This window comes from Camelina sativa, chromosome 2 (genome assembly GCF_000633955.1).
Source record: "Camelina sativa cultivar DH55 chromosome 2, Cs, whole genome shotgun sequence".
NCBI lineage: Eukaryota > Viridiplantae > Streptophyta > Magnoliopsida > Brassicales > Brassicaceae > Camelina > Camelina sativa.
Genome location: NC_025686.1, coordinates 26,033,723 through 26,058,267, shown reverse-complemented (window position 1 = coordinate 26,058,267; position 24,545 = coordinate 26,033,723). Strand labels below are relative to the sequence as shown.

Below are 24,545 nucleotides of genomic sequence, written 5' to 3'. Positions count from 1 at the left end.
AAAAAAAAAAAAAAAACTTTGGGCCGTTCTAAAACCCCTTCATCATCGTCGTCAAGTTTTCGCCGTAGCTGTCTCATCTCACCGCCACCGTATTCTTCTTCCATTTCCAGGTTTCACTATTTCTTCAGATTCTCTCTGTTCAATATTGGTTTTGTTCCTCTGCTGCTATTGATTGTTACTCTGTTTGTGGTTTTTTAAAATGCTTGTTTCTACCATATGGTTAGCTTAGATTTGGATATTGTATGTTTAAGTCTCTGATTTCAAATCTGCTCTGGTTCTTTCATATGTCACAGTTCAATCTATAGTATGAGTCTTGTAAGGATCTTGTTAGTAAGATCGAGGATGACAAAAGCTTTGTTCTTTAATCTAAAAATCACATTTTTAATTCGTCTATGACCAAAATTACAGTTTCACTAATTTAGTAATTTGTCCTTTTTACTACTTGCAGGATCTTGTTTAGATTCTGAAAATGGCTTTCAGGCGAACCTTATCTATAAGGTCCACACTTTTCGCTCGTCGGAATCAACCAGTTTATCATATTGTACCTCCTCGTGTAAATGATCATGAAGGGGAATCATTTTGTCAAGAAACATCCCAAAGAAGTTACCATAGCTTTCTTCACCAAAGCTCCGTTAACAACAGCTTTGATTTCTCCAAAATTCCGGGAGGAGGAGGAAGAGGCTTACATTTGCCTCTGGCTCCTGCTTCTGGTTTTGCTTTCTATCGTTACATGTCAAGTGCACCTGGTGTCGGTTCGGAAAATATTGGTGTGATGTCTGATATTGCAGAAGTCATAAGCGAATCAACATTGCAAGATGTTCCAGCTCAGGCTGCTGCTGCAGTCAGTGAAGTTACACTTGCAGCTGCTGACTCTTTCTTCCCTATTGCTGCCCTTCAACATTGCATTGATATGGTGCATTCATTCACGGGCTTTGAGTGGTAAGGAACTTGATTTCAACAATCTGCCTGGAGTTGATCTTAAGTATTATACATCAAATGTTAGCTGAATAGTTCTGGATTGAGTTCCTGGATATATATGAGTTATATTCTGAACATAGCATATGGTTAATATATTACCATTTCCTCATATCCTTTCCGGCTATTAACAGGTGGGCGTCCATTGTTGTAGCAACCATATTGATCCGGTCATCAACAGTTCCTCTCTTGATCAAACAAATGAAAGACACGACAAAGTTGGCGGTATGTATCTTCCTTTTTCCTCCTTTTTACACTTTGCAGACCATTTAGGATAGTGCCTATATAAAGTCATTTCAGATATGGAGATTGTCTGTGTTTAGAGAATTCGACATGCTTTTTCGATTATGAAATTATTAAACATTACATGTGGAATATGAACTCTCAATAGAATAGGAAATGAGATTCACATCACTGTAGTCAATGACACAAGTCTCCAATAAATCATAAAGGAAGTACTTGTAAATTTCATGCGGATCTCCTACTTTTCAACCATTACATTTTCGTCTTGCTTCTGTGTTTACATACTCATGTTCTAAAACAAAATTTAAGTTATAAAAGAAAAGCATAAATAAGTCGATGAACTTTAACTTATATTTTGTGGCATTTATACTTGGTTCTCTATCTTTTCTGCCGTATGCCGCATCCATCAGTAGTCTATTGTCTGATCATATGCAGCTGATGAAGCCACGGTTGGAGTCCATCCGGGAGGAAATGCAAAACAAGGTATGTTTACTTTGTTGTTATTACAGCCATACAACATGGGATTCCTCCTCACTTTTGCTACTCTGCCAATAGCTTTGGCACTGACTACATGTCCACTCAGCTTTAGCTCCGAATTTCCTTATCTACATCTTTCTTTAATTTTTTTCTCCATATTTTCCGTTCAGGGCATGGACGCCGTTACGATGGCAGAAGGTCAAAAGAAGATGAAGAATTTGTTTAAAGAGTAAGCTGCTTTTAGACTTAAACTTCTTTTGACCAGAAATCAACTTGAAACATCTCTTTTGGAGTGTTGAACTTCTTTTGGTCTGATACAAGAATTCTAGACTAATTCTTAAGATTTGGAGTTCATGTCAAAATTACCCCTCGTTCATCATATTATGTCATATTATAGCTCGGCTGCTCTGCTAGCTATTGAGTTGGTGTAGTCTCCTGACATTTTGAGCTATTCTGGTTGATATGTCCAAATAACCATACAGAGTTTGTTTATAATTTACAGATATGGTGTCACTCCATTCACTCCAATGAAAGGGATGCTCATTCAGGGACCCCTGTTCATCTGCTTTTTTCTTGCGGTAAGATCTTTTAATCTTTAAGATGCTTGTTGGGATATGTTGTTTATCATGAGGCTTTTTGTCTCAAAATGAGTTAAATTTTTTTCCCAGATTCGAAATATGGCAGAGAAGGTACCTTCATTTCAAACAGGAGGGGCATTATGGTTTACGGATCTAACTACTCCTGACAGCTTATACATCTTGCCGGTTATAACAGGATTGACATTCTTGATAACCGTTGAGGTACGGTTTCTGCTAACTTAAATAACAATGTTGACATCTTCAACATTTGTCATGACTTACTAACTTAAGCTTGAAAATTGTTACTTCCCAGTGTAATGCACAAGAAGGCATGGAAGGGAATCCGATGGCTGGCACAATAAAAAATGTTTTCCGGGGGTTCGCTCTCCTCACGGTGCCCATGACAATGAGTTTTCCACAGGTTATTATTATTACCGGTAATAGCAACCCCAAAGACTTTGTGATATGTATTTTCTAATGTCTCTGCGAAAATTTATTTGCAGGCTATATTTTGTTACTGGATTACATCCAACATGTTCTCCCTCATGTATGGACTTGGTGAGTGAGTGTGTAATAATCAAGATTCCTAATTAATTGCAGCATATTCTAGGTTTGAAACAATAACAAGGAATGGTTTATGTGGTGGTGATTAATGACAGTGATTAAGCGTCCTCAAGTGAAGAAGATGTTACGCATACCTGAATTGCCTCCAACTCCTCCAGGTCAACAACAATCATTTGACCTGTTTTCAGCTCTCAAGAAAATGAAAGCCATGACACAGGACCATTCACAGAACCAGACACTACCAGCTTCGCCAGTAAACCCGAGGGCCTCGTCAACATCGTTGAGTCCTGTTAGTAAGAGGCTCAAGGCTTTGGAGAGCCAAGTGAAGGGAAGGAAGAAGAACAGCAGCAAGAAGAGGTGATCCAGAAGGGTGCATATAGTATTTTTGCTAGCCGGCCAGAGGAAAAATTAATAAAGCTTTTGAGTCAAGAAAGTGAACTAGTTACTACATACACAGAATTTTCCCATTATTGATGGAAACTACTCTTGAGAGCTAAAAAAAGCTGGAGGTGTCAGCTACTACACTAGTGAAATCATATGTGTTCCTTGATAATTTTATGGAACGGTAGGGTATGTTTGTTTTTTACCGGTTAGAGAATAGAAGATTGTTTTTATAGAAACAATTTGAATAACATACGCTCCTTTAATTATCTTGTTAAGTAACAAAATATGAAATAAATTTAAACATATATGGGAGCTGTTTAGAGAGGAGAAGAGACGGTGCGAGAGCTCGTGACCGTTAATTAGAGGATGATAGTGTTGGAACTGAAAGGGGATGACTCTCATTGTCACGCTGCTGCATTTGCATGTCTTAGTACGTACATCTCCTCCTATATCATGAACTTCCCACACTACATAAGTGGGGTTCTAGTTCTCTTGACATTTGCTCTTTTGTCTTCCAATTAATGTGTTTGTGTATGTGAATGATACTGGTTTCTTTAGAATGAATGAACCATATTATAATTGTGATAGCCTATATATATTGTGAATGATGCTGATAAATCATATAAAAAAAGAAACAATACAAGTCTTCTTTTTTTTTTTTTTTGTCTGTGTTAAAAAACCTTAACTTATAAATAAATATACTAACTACATCTCTTCTTACAACAAATCATAATAAAACATCAATTCTTTTTTTATTACTATTTATAATCTTACCGTTGTGAATCTTGTGATCTGATAGTACAATTGCAAAAAAAAAAAGAAACGTTAATCTAAAAAAAAAAGAAAAAGAAATATGCAAAACAAAACAAAAAAGAAAAGGAAAAAGGAAATCCTATTTATTTTATTATTAGGAGTTAGTAAACCCTACAAAATCTTATAAATACTCTTACATCACTCGATGGAAAAACAAAAATCATATCTTTCTATTTTTTAATTTTATTTATATTTTGGGTTCTCTCTGCGAAGAGCGAAGCCGCTCTGTCGCCGCCGGTGGTCTCTCGAGACGATGATGAATCGATGAAGCCGAAGGGAAGACCCGATTGTAGTAGAGATATACGTTCTATCCAAGTTAAGTAAGTACGCTTCCCTACTCTCTGCTTTTCTCCTTCATCTTAGAATTTAACGGATTTCCAAAATTCTAACATCTGATATTGTTGTTAGGTCTTGTCTTATCCAACGGTGGGAGATGTTTTCCAGTCCAAAACACGAACGGGCCAATTTCTAAAGAGGAATTAGCGAAGACTACGATGATCGACGAGCCCTTCTTATTTCTTGTTTGGTACTCTCTGATCTCTCTCTTTCTCTCTGTTCTTCTTCTTCTTCTTGTTTTGCAATTCTCATACTTGTCTGATTTTTGTTTTTAGGGTTTTTTTTTTTCTTTCGGACAAGATTGCAAAACCATCATCGAGTCGAGACGTGTAGGAGAGATTGCGTGTCTGCTACTCTGTTCTTGCTTCCTCAATCCTCACCCACCAATTCAACTCGTCTCGATCTCTCTCTTCTCCCCCACGGTTTGTCTTCCCAATTTTGTGCTTCTTGTTCCTTTTCTTCGTTTCTGATTTCTGTTGATTTGGTTTTTTTTCCTTTTTTTTTTTTTTTTCTTGTGAAGCGACGAAAGTAGATTCAGAACATGGTCGCTATGCTAGGGTTTGAAGAACTGACAAAGAAGATTCAGAACCAACACTGAGATGCCTTACAATAACAACATCAAACAAACAAACTGGTTCTCTTTAACTCTCTTTTATGTTTTGTTTTAATATATTATCCACCCTTATACTCTTTTTCTTTTTCTTTGTTTGTTATGTATCGTATCACCTTGTCTCTACTCTCATCAGAATCCAACCATTGACTTTAATTTTTTCTGTGTTTTGTTTTGTTTTTGCAGATTGAACCCTATGCCTACGACTCTACGAGCTAGTTCTCTGGTACTCAGACTGCTCCTAAAGTACGACAGAGCTCTCTGGTCTGGTGTGTGTATTTACTTGTCAGACTTTGAATTTGGTAAGCTTACTATTACTAAAGTTTCTTTTGTATTTGGTATCTGAGCTTTTTTACTTTCCTGTGTGTTAGGTTTATAGTGCAGCCGGGAAAGTGGATTTGGATCTTCCAATCATAAGTCATAACACACTTTTGGATCCTCTGATTGGAGAGAACCCCTTCAATGTTAAAGTTGCTCAAGTGGATGAAACATAGAACTCTCAGGTACTACTAGCCTATCAAAAAGCCTTTATTGCTACTGCGAAGTTGTATTACTCTCAATTCTAACTTCTCTGTTCGATTATGTTGCAGCCATTATATATTGATGGACAGCTTCTTCTCCCACGGCCCCCATAAGTTTGGTCTCCATAACCCGTTCAAATCTCCACTGGTTTGTTCTATATTCGAAGATACTTATGGTCATGTTTTTTTTTTGTACAGATACCTCTTGTATGGAGATGGAGATATATCTCGACAAAGGCAGATCATATGCTCGCTTTACCTAAGGTAACACATTCTTCCTAGATGTTTGTATTTGATGACAACTCTGTTTTGTGACTTGTTTTGAAACCATAGATTTGTGTGTGATGCAGGTAATTAACAAACCTCTTCTTAGAGTGGACAGCAAGGTACGGTATTAATTATTCATTCACATTGAATAATAGTCTCTTCCTAATTGTATTGGTTCCATCTCTGTTTGAAATAATACACTGTTACTTTGGCTAGGTAAGCATTGTAATGGAGCTATGGAGTTGGGTGGAATGGAAAAGTGTTGGCAATGGAAGATACATTAAAGAAGGAGCCACAAGTGAAGAGCCGAGATGTTTGTTTGTTCAGTTGACTGGTGGACTTTGAGGAGGCTGCTGTTTGGAGAGAGCAAACTCAAAAAAGGCCAAGGTTCGATCCTTCTTGATTTTTCAGATTTATTTCGTGTGTGGATTGATCGTTTTATTTCGTGCGTGTGTTCAGCAGGCCGACAAAGGCCCAATAACAACAACTTCAGCCCATCAAACAAGACATGCCCAGCCCAGGTGAATTTTTTCAGCCCTTCTATTTTTATTTATTTATAATCATTTAGAAGATTATTATTATTATGATTATTTATTTTGCCTCTCAGGGAAAATTTTCCAGCAATTAAAATTTCTCAGGTGTGAATAGAGAGAGAGAGGGAGAGAGAGCACTGTGCATTCACCGCCGCACCGGTGTAACGGTACCAGCAGCAATTCATCTTCTCTCCTCCATGGTTTGTCTTCCCAATTCTTGTGATGTTATGACTTATGTGTAGAGTGGCTGAGCCGCTGAGACGAGAACTATGGACTATTTTGGGTCAGGTAATTTTTTTTATATGTCTTTGTGTTGTCTAATTCAGTCACTCTACTTGTCATTTGATTTCTTGTTTCTCTTTTTTTTTTTTCCTGCAGAGTTTTGGTGGCTTCCGTGCACTTTACTACGCCGTAAGGACTCAATCAAGTGCTCATAACTTGTACACATGATTGTTGTCAAGGTCTGCTTCTCTGAAGCTTGGAGAGAGCCAAACTCAATGGCCAAGGTTCCCTTCTTCATTCTCTGTTTTTTTTTTTGTTTTTTTTACGCATTAACGAATTAGCTTTGGTAGTACATGATGAGCCTTGACTGAACTGTGACTTATCATGGCATTGTTGCAGATTTGTACATGATGCCCTAGTGAAATTGCTGGGTGGAGGAGAAGTATTTGGTACTCTCAAAGAGGAAGCAAAAGACAACGAGTCCCTTGAAAAAGACCTCTTCGGATACAATTAGATTTGGTACGCTCACTTTCTCTCTTTTCATCCTCCTTCTCATGTTTCTTTTTTTACAATTCTTTCTTTGTTTACAATTAGACTTGGTACTCTCTACTCTCAGTTGGCTCTTTGTTTGCAATTCTCATATTTCTCTCTTTCTTTGTGATGTTCTGTGTCGAGTAGCGAGGCCAGAGCTATGGGGCTGGTTGAAATCGAAGACTGTTGGCCATGGAAGGTACATTACACAAGGAGCCAAGTGAAGAGCTCAGATGTATGTTCAGTTTTTTTCTCTGCTTTTTCTACCCTTGAGCTCAGTTTTGGGATTCTCTTGGTGGTTAGAAGGTTTCTTCAGTTCTATTAGTGACCAATCCGTTGGGATGGGGAGTCATTCGTGGAGTCAGACCAGATCAGCAGTTGGTCAAGGTATTTTTTTGTTTCTGTTTCGTCTCCTTATTCCTTAGTCCTTAGCATAATGGTTCTATAGCTGTTTCACTCTATCGTTTTGGTTTGAATAATACTGAAGTGTGGCTTTTCTTTGATATGTTGCAGATTGTACTTGATGAGCTACTGAAATTGGTGGGTGGATGAGATAGTATCTGAGCTACATTTTCTTGTACTCAGAGCTGCATTCACCGGGCTACCAGCATTTCAGCTCCTCTCTCTCCATGGTTTGGCTTCCAATTTTGCTTATGTTACTTTTTCCGTTTTGATCTCAGTTGAGTGGTTTCTAAGTTTTTTTGTTTTTGGTTATTTGTCTTCTTTGTGATTGTTGAGTAGCGAGACGAGAGATATGGAGGTAGTTGAAATCAATGACTGTTGGCCATGGAAGATACATTACAGAAGGAGCCAAGTGAAAAGCCAAGATGTTTGTTCTGTTGACTGGTGGACTCGAGGATGCTGCTTGCAGACCAAACTCAAAGGTCAAGGTTCGATTTCTTTTTTTCAATACTGAGCTCAATGTAGGATTCTCTTGGCGGTTTTGCTAACATGTGAGAAGGTTTGTTCAATCTGTTAGTAACCAAACCGTTGGGATGGGAGTCATTCGTCGAGTCAAACCAGATCAGCAATTGGCCAAGGTATCTTTTGTTTCTGTTTCATCTCCTTAGTCCTTCCACATATTTTTTCATTAGCATAATGGTTTTTATAGCTGTTTCACTCCATCATTTTGGTTTCAATAGTACTAACGTGTGGCCTATCATGGATTTGTTGCTGATTAAGCTAGTCAAATTGATGGGTGGAGGAGAAGTATATGAGCTACACTTCCTTGTACGCAGAGCTGCATTCACCGGGCGACCAGCAATTAAGCTTCTCTCTTTCTTCTACACGGTTTGGCTTCCAATTCCCAAGTGACCTTTTGGTTCCATAAAATAATCTTGAGATTTCCATGTCTTAACTTAATAACTGGTTATCATTTTGTTTCTTCAGGTTTCTACAAAATACCATCTTTATGCCATTGTGGAGCATCTTTGGAATATAGCATCTTTTGGTCATTACTCCTCTTATGTGATGTCAGCTCCTCAGATATGGCATACGTTTGATGACGCCAAGGTAATATGATATAACATTTATATCTGATTTATGAGTTATATTGTTACTCGCAGTACAGAAATCTTGATGAAATTGCTCATGACAATAAGGTTTCAGACACTTGTTTGTGATTCCTGGTTTCATTTCTTGTTCTGTAGTTTTACTTGATGTTATATTCCTCAACTCTGTTTTCCAGGGAAGTCTGGTGCCGAAGAAGTCAACTTTCCCTTCTGGTATTAAAAGCACCTGCGGATATGTTCACAGCTCGGGATTTACTCAGATGTCGGGTAAGCTATTATTGCCTATGCTTCTAGAATTATAATTTCACAGGTTAGAGGAATAAATTTTACACTTTTCCTAGTGCTTTGAACATGAATGAACATTAACCTTCTAATTGTTTTGGTTTATAGGTATTTTACCTGCAGCAAAAGCATGCCAGGTTCTTTAGGCCATGAGGAGCATGATGCCAATACCTTTGCAGAATGGGTGCGTTAGATGTCATTCTTGTATTCTCACATTCTCTTAGACAACGAGTCCCTTGAAAAGACCTCTTCGGATACAATTACATTTGGTACTCTCTGATCTCACTTTCTCTCTTTTCATCCTCCTTCTTCTTCTTCTTGTTTGCAGTTCTCATATTTCTCTTTCTTTGTGATGTCCTGTGTTGAGTAGCGAGGCAAGAGATATGGAGCTGGTTGAAATCGAAGATATGGAGTTTGGTAGGTGCATGTTGGCCATGAAAGTTGCATTACGGAAGGAGCCAAGTTAAGAGCCAAGCTGTTTGTTCGGTTGAGGAGGCCGCTTGCCCTTGAGCTCAAAGGCCAAGGTTTGATTTTTTTTTCTTCTCTTTCTCTGTTTTTTTTTTCCCTTGAGCTCAAATTAGATTATCTTGGCGGTTTTGCTAACAGGCGAGCCTCCCAATTGTTTGAAGGTATTTTTTGTTTCTTTATTATTCTTCTTCTTAATCTGATTAAGTAAGTTTCTTCTTCTGTCTTTTGCAGGTTTTTTTGAAACAAATTTATGATCCGATCATCATCGCTCGCTCCCTCCTCCTACGGTTTGATTCTAAAGGTGCTATATATGATTGATTGATCGCTGTTTTGCTCTCTCTCTTTTTTTTTTTTTTTCTGAAACTTTGTCACTCGTTTCCTCTGCTTTCGTTATAGCTTCTGATATTTTCACTTTTGGGTTTCTAAAATTGAATGACATTGTTATTTACTTCTCACTGATTTAATATTTGTGGAGGTTGCTACTATGATAATAATTGGTCGGTGATATGGCTTTTTGATGTATCCTTGTCAAACTTTGAATATTGATGGTTTGTAGGGTTTACATCGTTGTAACTTACTTTGTGTGTGTGTTCTTTTTTTTCAGGAATGGGATCAGTACTGTCTCTTGATGCTTTGTGATGCTACTTACTAAGGTTGACGCTATAGATGGAATTGTCTATGTATGATGTATACGACTCTACAAGGTTTAGTTTCTGATATTCTTGGTACAAAGTTACATGTTCACTTCTTAATTTTCACTTTGCTTCTCTCTTTTTTTTCTTTCTTTCTTCTCTCTGATTACATGTTAATATTTACTTTGTCGTTTTTGTTATTTCAGGTTTTGGATGATGCTTTTATCATCAATCAGTGATCTTCCTCAGGCATTCTCATGGGTTCCTTTTGCTCTAAACACATCTCTTTTATTTGTCTCTGAATATTCACTTTGGTTCTATGGTCTTCTTTTTCTTCTCATTACATGTTAATATCTACTTGTCGTTTTTATCATTTCAGGTTTTGGATGATGCTTTTATCATTCAGTGATGGGTTTGACTGATCGGACTAGATCAGCAGTTGGTGAAGGTTTTTTTTTTTTTTTTTTTCTGTTTCATCTCCTTATTCCTTAGTCCTTCCCCATATTTTTACATTAGCATAATGGTTTTTATAGTTGTTTCACTCTTATCATGTTTGGTTTCAATAGTACTGATCATTGATATGTTGCAGATTGTACATGATGAGCTAGTCAAATTGATGGGCGGAGAAGAGGTGTCTGAGCTACACTTCCTTGTACTCAGAGCTGCATTCACCGGACTACCAGCATTTCTGCTCCTCTCTCTCCTCCACGGTTTGGCTTCCAATTTTGCTTATGTGCCTCTTTTCGTTTTGATCTCAGTTGGGTAGTTTTCTAATATCTGGTAGAACACGGTCTCCGGCGTTCATACCGTAACATCATCAAACTGATTTTGAAGGTATGTATGTAACAGTTCTCCCTTCCCTTTATGTCAGAACTTCAAAAGAAATATATAAAAATTGACGAAGCTAATTCTAGTTCTATATTTCTTTTTGTGTGCAGATCGGTGATATGCTAGGGTTTGAAGATTCAGAACCGAAACAAGAGATGAACTTCACCTTACAGTAACAACATCAAACTGGTTCTAGGTACTCATTTATATATAATCCACCTTATACTCTTTTACCGAGGAGGAGCTATCTGGTGCTCATCCTGCTCAAGTACTACAGAGCTTTGGTGTGTGTGTCTTTACTTCTCGGATTGAATTTTGTAATTTGGTAAGCTTCTTACTAAGGTGCTGTTGTGTTTGGTATCTGAGATTTTTTCCTGTGTTTTGTTTATAGTGCAGGGAAAGTGGATTGGATCTTCCAATCATAACATGCTTTCGGATCCTCTGAATGGAGAGAATCTTTCAATATTAAAGTGGATGAAACAGAAACTCAGGTACTAGCCTACCAAAACCGTTCTTCTTCCTACTGCCAATTTGTATCTGTCTCAATTCTAACTTTTATTTTTCCTCTTTTCTATGTTGCAGCCTTTATATATGTGGACAGCTTCTCCCAGTGCCCTCATGCATGTGGTCTCCATAACCCTTTCAAATCTCCAGAGAGGTATCATATGGTTTGCTTCGGCCTTGGTGAATTCTCTATCAATTTCTTCTTGTTGAGTTATTATTTCTCAGTTTGTTATACATATGAAGATACGAAACTCATGTTCATGTTTTTATACAGAAGGTACTATGGAGATATCTTGGCAAAGACCAGCTCATATGCTCGCCTTACTAAGGTAACACAAAATCTATTTAAGTTTCCATTCTGATTACCAAATTGATGTCTGAATGTGATCAATCTAAAAGAGTGTCTTCATTTGACTTAATTTTTGTATTTTTGTTTTTGCAGATTGAGTCATTTGATACCTTTTGCTACCCTAGATGCCAAGGAGCTATCTGGTGCTCATCCTGCTGAAGTACAGAGCTTTGGTGTGTGTGTTTACTTCTCAGATAGAATTATGTATTTGGTACTTAAATCTTCTTACTTAAGTTGCTGATGAGCTTTACTTCCGTGTTATATTTATAGTGGAGGTAAAGTGGATTGGATCTTCTAATCACCACACGCTTTTAGATTCTCTAAATGGAGAACCTCTCATTAAAGTTGCTGAAGTTGATGAAACAGTAACTCAAGTGTGAGCCGAGCCTATCAAAACAATTATTCGTACAAAGTGGTATTTGTCACAATTCTAACTTTGATCTTTCCTCTGTTCTATGTTGCAGCCATACATGCTCCAAATAGCTACCAGCAAGCTGCAGGAGAAGTCTTTGTCACACGGAAATTTTTGGAGAACTGTTGCGGTGGTTAGGTACATGAATCTTTTCACCATTTTTTACATTGGTTCCAACTTATCAGTTTCAACTGCTTTTTATAATTCTTATAGGATTACCAATCATAACGCTTCTTGCTCAGAGGTGCCTATTTATACAGTTCATGTTTGTGCCTAGCTTTTTGAAATTACAATTTCAGATTGTTTGTTCAGTTGACTAGTGGACTGGAGGAGGCTGCTTGAAGATCAAACTCAACGGCCAAGGAAGCTGCTTGTAGATCAAACTAATATCGACAGGGTATCAAAGAAGATTGGTATGATGTAGGAAGCATTGCGTTTCCAGTGATTCTTGTCAGAGGTAATGTTAACTTGTTTCACTTAATATGTGAAGTTTTGATAATGACTCTTTGTGTTGTTCTGATGCTTTCTTCTCCTCTGCAGCTGTCAGTGACTACAAACAGCATCTCCATTTTCAAAACTTGAGTGATGAAAAGAGAAACATACATCTAGAGGTATAGATTTGCACCAATGTAATTTTTCCTCCCTCAATAATATTTTTCTTGTTCCCTCCTTACTTACACTACACCTGTGCTGATTGCTGCAGGTGACAAGAGGTGGAAGGCGAGTGGATATTTCAATCTATGACACATTGTGGTGGGTGATGTCATACCTCTCAACATTGGAAATCAGGTAGGTGGTCTGTTCTATCCTTTTCATTTTATTTTTGAATGGAGGATCTTGAACCCTTTTATCCTGATCGAATGTGGCTGAACGAATTCTATGAATGGCAACAGAAGCTGTAAGTTCCGAATGGGAGATGTGCTTTTGTAGAGAAGGCAACATAAGCTGTAAGTTCTTTCAACAATTACATTTTTTGTCTTGCTTGTGTGTTTACATACTCAGGTTCTGAAACAAATTTTGACATACAAAAGGATAAGTCTATGCACTTAAACTTATATTTTCTGGCATTTATACTTGGTTCTGCTGTATGTTGCATCCTTCAGTAAAAGTCTATTCTATGATTATATGCAGCTGATGAAGCCACGGTTGGAGTCCATCCGGGAGGAAATGCAAAACAAGGTATGTTAACTTTGTTATTACAGCCAAACATCATGGATTCCTCCTCACTTTTGCTAATCTGCCAATAGCTTTTGCACTGGATTTTTTTATCTACATCTTTTTAAAAAATTTAAAAATTGTTATCTTGTCCCCCTTATTTGCGTTCAGGGCACCGTTACGATGGCAGGTCAAAAAAAAAATGAAGAAGAATTTGTTTAAAGAGTAAGCTGCTTGTAAATTTAAACATCTCTTTGGTCTGATAATCAAGAATTCTAGTTATTAAAATTTGGAGTTTATGTTAAAATTACCCCTCGTTGATCAATAGCTCGTCTGCTCTGCAGGCTGTTAAGTTGGTGTAGTCTCCTTACATTTTGAGTTTTTTTTCTTGAAATGTCCAACTGACCATACAGTGTTTGTTCATAGTTTACAGATACGGTGTCACTCCATTCACTCCAATGAAAGGGATGCTTATTCAGGGGCCTCTGTTCATCTGCTTTTTTCTTGCTGTAAGACCTTTTTAATCTTTGAAGATGCTTGTTGGGCTACGTTGTTTGTCTCAAATGAGTTAATTTTTTTCCCAGATTCGAAATATGGCGAAATTCCAAACAGGAGGGGTATTTTAGTTTACCGATCTAACAACTCCCGGCAGCTTATACATCTTGCCGGTTATAACAGGACTGTCATTCTTGATAACCGTTGAGGTACAGTTTCTGCTAACTTAAATAACAATGTTGAAATCTTGGACATTTGTCAGACTTACTAACTTGGAATGGTGTTTATGTGGTGTGATTAATGACAGTGATTAAGCGCATACCTGAACTGCCTCCAAGTCCTCCAGGTCAACAACCATCATTTGACCTGATTTCAGCTCTGAAGAAAATGAAAGCCATGACGCAGGACCATTCACAGAACCAGACACTGCCACCTTCGCCAGCTGTAAACCCGAGGGCAACATCGTTGAGTCCTGTAAGTAAGAGGCTCAAGGCTTTGGAGAGCGAAGAAAGGGAAGGAAGAAGAACAGCTTACAACAGCAAGAAGAGGTCATCGATCCGAAGTGGTGCATACTAATTTTTGTTAGAGGAAAATTGAATAAAGATTTTGGATTTAAAAAGTGAACTACTGTAGTAGCTTACACAGAGAGATTTTTATCATTATTGTTGGAACGTGATGACTTTTTAATATTTTCTCCGTTTCAAAATATATGATGTTTTAACTAAAGTGTACCCAAATTAAGAAATTTTACTTTTAACAAGTTCAACCAATCAGAAACAATACTGCATAATACAAAAGTTGCATAGAAACTTGAAAACATCCTATAATATGAAACAAATTTTTTTTTTTTAAAACATCTTATATTTTGAAACAGAGAGTATTAAATTTTCTAATTTACCCTTAAACTCAAAGTACTTATATCATTGATCACTTATTAAATAGGGACAAACATGTATAATTCAAACTTTTCTTAATTTGTATGAAGTGTGTCAAAATAACACTTTTTGTGAATCAGAAGAATATACATTTAAAGGTGCCACTTAAGTTTAAGTTTTTCTTACAACTACTACTATGTGTCCGATTTTCTTATTTTACAGTAGTGAAATGTAAGGCAATAATAGTGAAATGTAATCTACTATAACTTGAAATGACCAATCCAACCTTTTTTTTTTGGCAAACGACCAATCCAACCTAAAGACACCAATTCCATTCATATGGTCCAAGTAACTCTTTTTTTTTTTGTTTTTTTTTAACAACAGAATACAAGATTAGCTCAAACGAGTCAATGCGAAGGGACATTGTTTATATAGGTAACTAAGTGTGGAACTGTGCGAACTTGCCGTGCAAGATTATCCGCTTTTAACATTCTAAGAACGAGGGACGTAGACAAAGGAAAAAAACCGAACTCCTTTTTATCTGCCTGAATGTCCTCCAAATAAGGCGTAAAGCCTGGCCACTCGGAAGGCGAAGACACCACCTTCACTAAGTCGGAGCAGTCAGTGAAAAAGAAGACAAATTGGTTATCCGTCCCAATCATACAGCGCATAACCCAGACAAGGGCTTCAATCTCAGCATGAAGAAGGGAGAGATAACGAGAGAGTTCCTATAACAAAGATTTATATATGGCAAGCTATATGAATGTCAATAACTGAACATGTTTCATGTTTCAAAGATTGCACTTGAAGTAGCTTGTATCAAAGTAGACTGCAATATAATTTATGATCATTATTGATTTTATAAGGAACATTAGAAAGTGCATCAAATATTATATTATAGACAGGCGGCGCCAATTGTAGAAACTAGGTTTCTACAATGAATTTGTTTAAGAGGGGAAACAAATTCAATAAGATAATCTCTCTAGAAAATAGATCTAAACCTTGACATTAGAAGTAAAGAAGAAGAACTCAAAGAAATTAGGGTTTATTGCTAAGAGAACTCGGTTATTGTATTCGATTCAGGATGATTTACAATGGAGAAGTCTCTCCAAAAAAAGTAGTTTATTCTGGATGATTTATCGCTGAATCCCGCACCAACAAGTAGTTTACAAGTTTGTCTTTCTCCAAAAAAAACAAAATTTACATGTTCGTCCAATAAGAGAAAGTCGAGAACTCAAATAAATTTTATTTCAGTGAAAAGATTTTGTTTTGCATGTAGGTAATAATTGAATTCGAACATAATGGGATGCATGATTTCTAGCTCATTAAGAGTTAAAAAAAAAAAAAGAACTTTCAATAGATATAGTTGTGACTTGTGAGTTAATTCGAATAATAAATCCAGTTTATTGTGGTTATTACTTATTGGAATTGAGTGTTATTTGACGTTACATATGTTTTAATAAACTCAATTACATATTGTTAAACATTTTTAGAGTAATTTTTTTTGAATTTGTTCGATTGTGATTTGAAATTTGAAATTATTTAAAAGATTAAAAGAAATAAATTATTTTCATCCAAAAAATAATAAAATAATTTTTTTTTATTTCAAAATTGTATCACATGGATTGAATATATCATTGTAGAAACTAGATTTTTACAATGAATTTGTTTGATAGGGGGAAACAAATTCAAAGAAGTATTCTCTCAAGAAACTCGATCAAAGCTAGAAATTGGAAAGGGGGTTTAGATCTCTTGGGGCTCAAGGTAGGATTTTTGCAAGAACAAAGAGAAAAGAGTTTTTTGTATTCAATTGCTCGATAGTTTACAATGGAGGGGTCTCCCCTTATTTATACTCTTTACAAGATTACAGAATATATTAACTCTTCTTATAACTTTAACCAAGATTTGGAAAGTTGCTTCTTCTTCATCAGGTCGGTCGTGAGGCGAATTGGGAAGTCGACTCTCCATCCTCGGGGCTAGGCCTTCCGATCCGACTGGGCCTTAAGTCAACCGCCGAATTCAAGGTTAGACCGGATTCCCGGTAAAATAATCGATTTATCTTTCTGATTTAGACCGGTATGTCGGGGTGCTAATTCCCGCACCAACAATCATGCATTAAATTATAGAAAATTTAGTAATCGAGCATTCAGGTCTAAAATACGCTTAAAATGGAATTAATGTATACGTTAATAGAGAGATCAGAAATTAATATTAACTGCAGAAAAATTCTTAGGAATTTACGGGAAAGAACTCAGGATTTGGAATCTAATAAATGAAAAACCAATATGTATACTGAACAATTCAATTTACTTTGATGGCAAAAACAAAGATTAAAAGAAACTTTATGATTAACAACTTATTCGATGATGGAGTTAGCTATATCATGTGTATGGACTTTGCAAGAAATACAAAACCATGATATAGCTAACTCCATCGACGACGAGAGACCAAAACCAAGAAGAGTAATGATCATTCATCTGTGCTAAACTTGACATCGTTTTACACTAATCTTTGCTCATCACCCAATGATTCTATAATCCTCTCCTCACACAGAAGAGAAAGCTTTGGAGTTGAATCTTGGGTTGTGGCAGTTTTTAATTATGTTAAAGGAGAAAGCTTCGGAGTTGTCGGAATTGACCGCCACATCCCACCGAAGAAGACCTTGAAGAATGAAGATGAAGTAGGTTTATGTGAAGAAATAATTGTAGATTTTAATCATTTTTTGGCTTCAGTCTTTTCTGATGGACATGTGTCAACTTCATAAACGCCATTTGTCAAGTTCTGGAAGCAAATACTTTATTATACTCTTTCTGTTTCAAAATATAAGATGTTTTAACAAAAGACCCAGATTAATAAGTCATTTACTTTTAACAAGTTCAATCAATCATAAACAATACTGTATAATATAAAATACTAAATTAATATAAAAGTTGCATAGAAACTTGAAAACCTCATATATTATGAAGCAAATTTTTTTTCTAAAACATCTTATATTTTGAAACGGATGGAGTATAAGATAAGCATTTATGAGAGAAAAAAAGAATAACATACACTCTTTTAATTATCTTCTTAAGAAACAACAACAAAACCTGAAATAAATTGGATAGTTTTAAACAATATTGGGAGTGGTTTGATTTATTCTAATTAACCATCCATAACTTTATTGAATATAGAGTAGAGTTATTCTAATTAATAAAAAGAACGTCGTCGAGGAGCAGTTTCACGTTGAGCGTTGAAGTAAACAGCAGCAACAGGTAGAGAAAGACCAAAGTAAGAAGAGAACGCATTTGTGTTGAAGCACTCTCTTGTTTCCGGTGCTGCACTCACTGTTTGCCTTCCGCTCTGTTTGAACAGCACAAAGATGTATCTGTGTATTCCCGCCACCGGTTTAGGTGCTTCGTATCTCACTATCTCTCTCCCTGCAAATCAATCAAACCATTCATCAACATACATACATCATTACTTGTCCTCTTAGTCCAAAAATGTGTTTGCTTGAGGATGTATTTTGACCAAAGATGTTGAGGTGAATCAAAAGTCTATGTACATATATGCATGTGTTATGATGTGATTTATTCTTACCGAATGAAGCATCAGTTGTCCCGGGAATGTCTGTCACCATCCTGAATTTGATGAACATTAAAGTACATATTATACATTGTACGTTGTTTATATATGAAAAGAAATATGCTATATATCTAACCGACATACCAATGAAGATATTCACGCATATGAGGATTACTAGGACTAGGGGCATCGGGGTCTATCATGATCTTTCGAGTGAAAAAGAAAAGCAGCAAACGTTAGAAGAGAGGACTAGGTAAGTACTTAACATAAATACTTTAGTTTAGAAGAAAGATGATTACGTACTAAGGTAAAGAATGAACGAAGATCTTGGCCACCGACCTCAACGCGAGGCTTAGATTGGAGAAGAGAAGGCGCGAGCTCGTGACCGTTAGAGACGATTGTGTTGGAACTGAAAGTGACTCTCATTGTCACGCTTGGATTGAACATTTCTATAACATCTCCTACAACTCTTCCCACTACTAGTGAATCTATTTCTCTTGACATTTTCTCTTTTGCTTCCAATGTGTTTGTGTTTGTGATGATGATGATGATGGTTTCTCTTGACAGCTTTTTATAGGCTAACAAAAGAATCTTGAGACTTGGCACAAATGGGAAGATAAAAGGGGATTTTGTGTGTATATCTACTAGACTAATTTAGATAGATAGTTTTCCATAAAAGCTCTATTATTTTACTATTTGACATTGTCATCATCATTATACATTGTAAAATATCTTACATGTAATTTCTAACCATATTGGCTTACATTCTTATAATTGGATAAGCTACAACTTCTTCTTACCATTTGTTTAACTATTAAAAAAAAAATCTATTTTAAACAAGGAGAATAATTTCAACACAAGAAGAAAAAAAACTTTGTAAATGCATTTGGCTATCAAACATAAGATTTATTTATCAATTAATTTTTAAAAATTATAAATGCAAACATCAAGTCAGACTTTCAAAATTATCTTCACGTTTTGTTTTGTTTTGTTTTTTTTTTAATAAAAACAGTAAATAATTTTCGTATCCATTACAATCAGAATATTCGATCCACCAAATGGAGAAAAGAATACGCCCGCGTGTCGATGCAAAATGAAAACCAGATACTGTGATGATTGGCTTATGAATTGATTTGTAGATATTATTGGCTTATGAATTGATTTGTAGATATTCCAAATAATTTAACAAGAATTGAAGAGATAATCTGACAAAAAAACAATACAATACAAAATAGAAAAGAATCTGCTTTATAAAGACAAAGAATCTAATTAGACACTTTCTAGTTTCTAGTCTTAGAATCCACATGGAGAGTTTCGTTTCTCATCATATATTTTAGATGCTCAAATCCAATACGTGGCCCAAACACAGTGGCACCTTAATTTTATGTATATGCTTGTTTCTGTAGCCATTTTTGCCAATAAATCTTGTAACTATTATTGTTGAATAGAGACATATTTTAGTGTGTTTGTTCTGTAACAATCATATCGTATATATCTCTATACCAGTACTTTTTTATATAAAAAATAAATTCCAGTATTTTTTTTTAGGCTGATCAAATTGATAACATAATAACCAACTGCACATAGATTTCAATAATTTTTGACTAAATTTATGAATATAATGATAATATAATAACCAACGTACTGCACATAGATTCTAGTTGACGACATAAACCACAACTAAAATTTTTGTCTGCATGGAATCTAACACGTTGATGATTTGATTGGTGCTGACATAGTAACATATTCTAGCTTTTAGCCTAACTCAAAACAGTATTAAGGAAAAGTTTCTTCGTGTCGTTAGAACATTTATAAAGCAAATACAAACTTTTTATATTATATCGTGGACATATTTGGAGTCAAAACTATGAGTAAATCACTAACATGTGATTTGACTTGGAACACACGTACGGATGGCAATATAGGATCATAAAATTTATAATATTGAACTGAACCATATTTTAGATAGAGCATAGAAAATGTCAAATGGTGTTCGAATTTGAGCCTCGACCATATTAGGCAAAACTATAATTCTAGGGACACACTCTTATCTTTTTGCATGTGAATCTCTGAAGAAGCAATAGTTGCTTGACGATATTTCAAATATTAAGAAAGGTGGCATTGTAGACAATCCATGCTACAGTAGTTAGTATGTTCTTTCTTTTTATATATACTATTTGGCAAGTTTGGCCTCTCTATACAACATTAAACATATGGATCAAGAAAAATTAATTTATGTCACAACAAGAAAATTATGGTATTCTTCATTTTTTAATTTACATTTCTTTATATAATGAAATGAATAAATGAAGTTTGCATTATTTATTAGTAGGAATAGTCTCGTGCGTTGTACCGAGTTATTTATATATACATATTTTTTTGTTTAGCATAAATAGCGATTAGTTTATTTTTCTGAAATGTGTATTATTTGATTTTAGTATCTACTCGTTGGAGGATATGAGATTGTGTAGCTGATGTTATTTTTTTTAACCGTGTGATCTTTTGATTTTGAGATGAGTTGGTTGTGTGACTGTGTTGCTGTTAAGCTCATTTCATACTACAATGTATAGAGCTTACTTATATTACGGTACTTTTTTTTGAAATGATGGTGTTTGGGGGTTTAGAGTGATTATTTGTTGATGGTGTTGGTATTGCTATGTATATATTCGGACATACGTTGGTATTGGATTGTGGTTTTTAAAGGAGTTTGATGTATTTAAGAATCATGTGTTATTCAATTGGGTATTTTTAAAAATCCATTAAAATCTAGTGTTATTCAATATCTATTGGATTTTGTGTGATTTTGGATTTCAACGTACTTTGCTTCTAAAATATGAACAAACACAATACCACACTTTTCTCAATCATTTCATTTTCTTCTCCTCTCTTTAGATGGATCTCTAGCCTTTGACATATTATTGTTTGATTTTTTTTCTCAATCATTTTATATAATCACACTTATTCATCAGACATGTATTATTTTTGAGAATTTTTTTTTTTGTGTTCTTTAACTTTTTTTTCTGGGTTCATGATCTATAACCTTTTTTTGGTTTATGATATAATCACACTTTTTTTTTTCTGGGTTCAATCTCTGTTTCTTCCTCCTCAAACCCTTTGTATATAATCACACTTATTCATCAGATCTGTGTTTTTTTGTATTCTTTAATTTTTTTTTTCTGGGTTCATGACATCTGGGTTCTTTAATTACACCAANTCATCAGATCTGTGTTTTTTTGTATTCTTTAATTTTTTTTTTCTGGGTTCATGACATCTGGGTTTTTTAATTACACCAATAATCTGGATTGAAAACAAATACAGTTTAATTCAAGTTTTCTATGACATGCGTAAAAGTCTGGGTGTTATTAATTTAATATAATTTTGGTGTATAACACAGTTTATGGATATATATATATTTTTTCTAACAATAACTTTTTAAAAAATCCATAACAATCACCAAAAATACATTATTAATGACTTTCAAATCCACCTTATATGCATTATAAAGTCCACACAAATGCATTAGACTTTTAAATCCACTAATGTCCTGGGTTAATTAAAATCTATTAAAATCCTCAATCCAATAACACCCCTATAGTGACTTCCAAATATTTTAGTCATTTACCTTTTTCGATTGAATTCTTCTTTTACTTTCTTGTCTCTTACTCTTCCGTCCTTCATTTACTTGAATATCTAGAGATTTTGTTTTGAAAATAATAATATATAACTTGACTATATAAATAGCTTGTGAGATTATTTTCTATTACTCGTGGTTCTCCTGTAAATAAATTATTCAGTGCTATTTCCGCTGCATATGGATATCGTCATATTCAGGAAAACTTCAAATGTTATGTTATAAACTAAGCAATATATGAACTATGAAGTCAGACAAAACATCTTTATTTTTATTCTTATCCTAATCAACACAGTATCAACGCAGCACACACACGAAGAATCTTATTCGTATGTTTATATTGTGTATCGTTGATAGTAAGTTGTAGGGTTTTTGTTCTTTTGTATGCAAGTAAGTTGTAGAGTTTATGATCTGATATTATTTAATATTTAATTGAGAGAATACCTTCTTTAACGTAAACTTGGTGACATTGTTGAATATTTATGTGTAACTGTATGTCTCTCCTCGTCCATGTTCACCATATTCAGAACCTTCAGACCTGCTTCTGATGTTATTTTAGATAATATGACATACAATTGTCCATGACTGTAATCTGGTTTTGGGAAATATATAACTAACTTTTTCTAAGATTATTTATTTTCCTTTTATTAATAGTCATTTTATAGCTCCAACGCAGAAGGATTTGACGTCTTCTTATCATTGTTAGTAAGTTGTAGATTTTTTTTTTTGTTTGCAAGTAAGTTTTAGAGATTATGATTGATCCTATTTAATATTTAATTGAGAGAATATCTTATTTTACATAGACTTGGTGACCTTGTTGAATACTTCTGTGTAACTTTATATCTTTCCTTGTCTATGTTCACCATGTTCAGAACCTTCAAATCTGCTTCTGATGTTACTCTAGATAAAGCGACATACAATTATCCATGACTGAAATCTGGTTTTGGGAAATATATAAACCAACTTTTTAAAATCTTTTTCCTTGGTTTTTATTAATAGTAATTGCATAGCTCAAATGAAGGGGGAACTGACGTCTTCTTAATTTGAACAGCCACTTAGAATCAGGTGGAGAGAGTATTATCGTTGCGATGACAACCTTGTTTCCAACTGTTATACCAGTTAAGATCTTTGCTTCAATGACTCTAGCACCCGAACATGTGACAACTAATTTGGTTCCACTGCAAAGTCCTTCTTTTTGATTCATGTTTCGTAAGAGCATAACTGGAGAGCCTATATATTTTGAGTGAGTTAAAAAATTCTGCAGGATATGAGGAAGGGCTTCAGTTTCTGTTCCAAACAATTATATTAGATACTGTTTTTAATAAAACATTTTCATATAAGGAAATGTTTTGTGTTTCTAATTTATAGCATTGTATTGAATGGAATTAATGTCTCTCTAATAGAATTAGGAATACACAAAATTTATGGTGATGTATTTTAATTGTTTGACATTTGGGGTTTAAAATAGAGGATAATATATGGTTTTAAATTATAATGAAAATGACCATGTATGAATGTGGGCTTCATGTATAAGTATGACTCATTTGTGTAATTTGGTTTTTACCTATTTGTGAAAATTGGTTATTGCAATAATGCACTAAGCCAAAAATGAGGATTAAAGTTTTTTTCATAGACAGGTCTCAACTCCCGAAGTGTCACATGTCAAGTTCTGAAAGCAAGATTTAAAAGGAAACTCTACAGTGGATTCTTTTGTCTTTATTATTTTGGGGGAGAAGTCGATAAATTTGCAGAAAATGATAAATTTGCTCGGTTTATTTTTCATACACAAAGAATTAAGGTGGTCCAATAACCACTTATTACAAACATAACTCACAGCCCATTAACCTTGTTAACCATGAGAAACAAAAGGAAAAAAAAAAAAGGACAAATATCAGATATACAGGTGTCACGTGGCAATCAGTTGGAGCTTTCTTAGAGGTAGAAGCCAAATTGGTTATTGCAATAATGCAGTAAGCCAAAAATTAGGATTAAAGTTTTTTCATAGACAGATGTCAATTCTAGATGTCAACTCTAGAAGTGTCACGTGTCAAGTTTTGAAAGCAAGTTTTAAAAAGAAACTATATTGTAAATTCCTTTATCGTTATTATTTTTGGGAGAAGTCGATAAATTTGCATAGAAAGATAAACTTACTCGGCTTACTTTTCATACACAAAGAATTAAGATGGCCTAATAATCATTTATTACAAACATAATCTACAGTATATTAATCTTGTCTACAATCAGTTGGAATTTTCTTGGAAGTCGAACCTTACTTTATTATATTAGATTTCTAAGAAAGAGGGGTGGGAGACAGTGGAGTGGTGGAATTGGGACATATGATTTTTCAACGAAACAAATAAATAAATGAGCCAAAGTAGTGTGCGAACCTAATTTCTTATCCCTTCTACTTTGACGTAAGGTCCAAAAACACTAGTGTACGACCATATCTTTCTTTCTTTCTTTTTTGTCAGTGTACTACAGTATACAATCAACCATATCTATTTCTCCATTTTGATATTCAGTGTAAATCGATTAAACTCATAAATTCATTCACATTGATAAAGTCAGCTCAAACTGCAAGAATAATCAACTCTATTGTGTTTTCAAAAATTAAGTCTTATTAAAAGAAATAAGTGGTTGATCTCTATATTTGAAGTTGAATTCTTATAAAATTACTAGCAAGATTTTTTTCAAAACACAACTAAAAGTGAAATAATCTGTTTGTGGAATTTATGAAGTTTCAAATTACTGATGATACAGTAGTATTAAACTATTAATTAGTCGG

At 34.8% G+C, this 24,545-nt stretch overlaps 2 protein-coding genes and 1 long non-coding RNA gene across 31 annotated transcripts; 2 read left to right on the top strand and 1 right to left on the bottom strand.

The window, feature by feature from the left end:
• LOC104739507 (mitochondrial inner membrane protein OXA1-like) lies at positions 7-3,487 on the top strand. Its single transcript, XM_010459893.1, has 10 exons — positions 7-110; positions 449-939; positions 1,110-1,200; positions 1,654-1,701; positions 1,866-1,924; positions 2,198-2,273; positions 2,364-2,495; positions 2,587-2,694; positions 2,777-2,831; positions 2,933-3,487. The coding sequence occupies exons 2-10, from the start codon at positions 470-472 to the stop codon at positions 3,196-3,198; spliced, it is 1,305 nt and encodes a 434-aa protein (XP_010458195.1). The 5' UTR covers positions 7-110; positions 449-469; the 3' UTR covers positions 3,199-3,487.
• On the top strand, positions 4,212-14,416 carry LOC104739455. 29 transcript variants are annotated; one of them, XR_002035771.1, is made up of 44 exons: positions 4,212-4,354; positions 4,443-4,560; positions 4,646-4,792; positions 4,891-5,004; positions 5,167-5,249; positions 5,352-5,483; positions 5,571-5,615; positions 5,700-5,765; positions 5,852-5,887; positions 5,985-6,155; positions 6,228-6,289; positions 6,376-6,589; positions 6,680-6,807; positions 6,923-7,042; positions 7,202-7,289; positions 7,361-7,441; positions 7,568-7,686; positions 7,796-7,944; positions 8,034-8,094; positions 8,237-8,344; positions 8,444-8,566; positions 8,742-8,832; positions 8,956-9,116; positions 9,218-9,371; positions 9,547-9,616; positions 9,920-10,019; positions 10,154-10,395; positions 10,537-10,657; positions 10,886-10,971; positions 11,167-11,266; positions 11,358-11,433; positions 11,554-11,608; positions 11,722-11,801; positions 11,899-12,002; positions 12,093-12,178; positions 12,353-12,497; positions 12,581-12,651; positions 12,744-12,829; positions 12,934-12,987; positions 13,172-13,219; positions 13,367-13,420; positions 13,622-13,704; positions 13,780-13,899; positions 13,998-14,416. It is a non-coding gene; the product is annotated as an uncharacterized LOC104739455 (long non-coding RNA). The 29 variants fall into 29 exon arrangements; XR_002035788.1 differs by having other exon boundaries at positions 4,646-5,004; positions 6,407-6,468; positions 6,544-6,589; XR_002035776.1 differs by having other exon boundaries at positions 4,646-5,004; positions 6,376-6,468; positions 6,544-6,589.
• LOC104739445 (protein BROTHER of FT and TFL 1-like) lies at positions 17,622-18,657 on the bottom strand. The gene is made up of 4 exons (XM_010459795.1): positions 18,433-18,657; positions 18,274-18,335; positions 18,145-18,185; positions 17,622-17,984 (listed from the first exon to the last, which is right to left on the bottom strand). The coding sequence occupies exons 1-4, from the start codon at positions 18,631-18,633 to the stop codon at positions 17,755-17,757; spliced, it is 534 nt and encodes a 177-aa protein (XP_010458097.1). The 5' UTR covers positions 18,634-18,657; the 3' UTR covers positions 17,622-17,754.

What these genes read in the sequence shown, in the direction of transcription:
- LOC104739507 (XM_010459893.1), top strand. Translation starts at nt 470, where the DNA reads ATGGCTTTCAGGCGAACCTTATCTATAAGGTCCACACTTTTCGCTCGT. An exon ending in AAGACACGACAAAGTTGGCG is followed by an intron (nt 1,201 to 1,653) that starts GTATGTATCTTC and finishes GATCATATGCAG; the next exon opens with CTGATGAAGCCACGGTTGGA. An exon ending in CATTCTTGATAACCGTTGAG is followed by an intron (nt 2,496 to 2,586) that starts GTACGGTTTCTG and finishes GTTACTTCCCAG; the next exon opens with TGTAATGCACAAGAAGGCAT.
- LOC104739445 (XM_010459795.1), bottom strand. Translation starts at nt 18,633, where the DNA reads ATGTCAAGAGAAATAGATTCACTAGTAGTGGGAAGAGTTGTAGGAGAT. An exon ending in TTCGTTCATTCTTTACCTTA is followed by an intron (nt 18,336 to 18,432) that starts GTACGTAATCAT and finishes TTCACTCGAAAG; the next exon opens with ATCATGATAGACCCCGATGC. An exon ending in GACAACTGATGCTTCATTCG is followed by an intron (nt 17,985 to 18,144) that starts GTAAGAATAAAT and finishes ATTGATTTGCAG; the next exon opens with GGAGAGAGATAGTGAGATAC.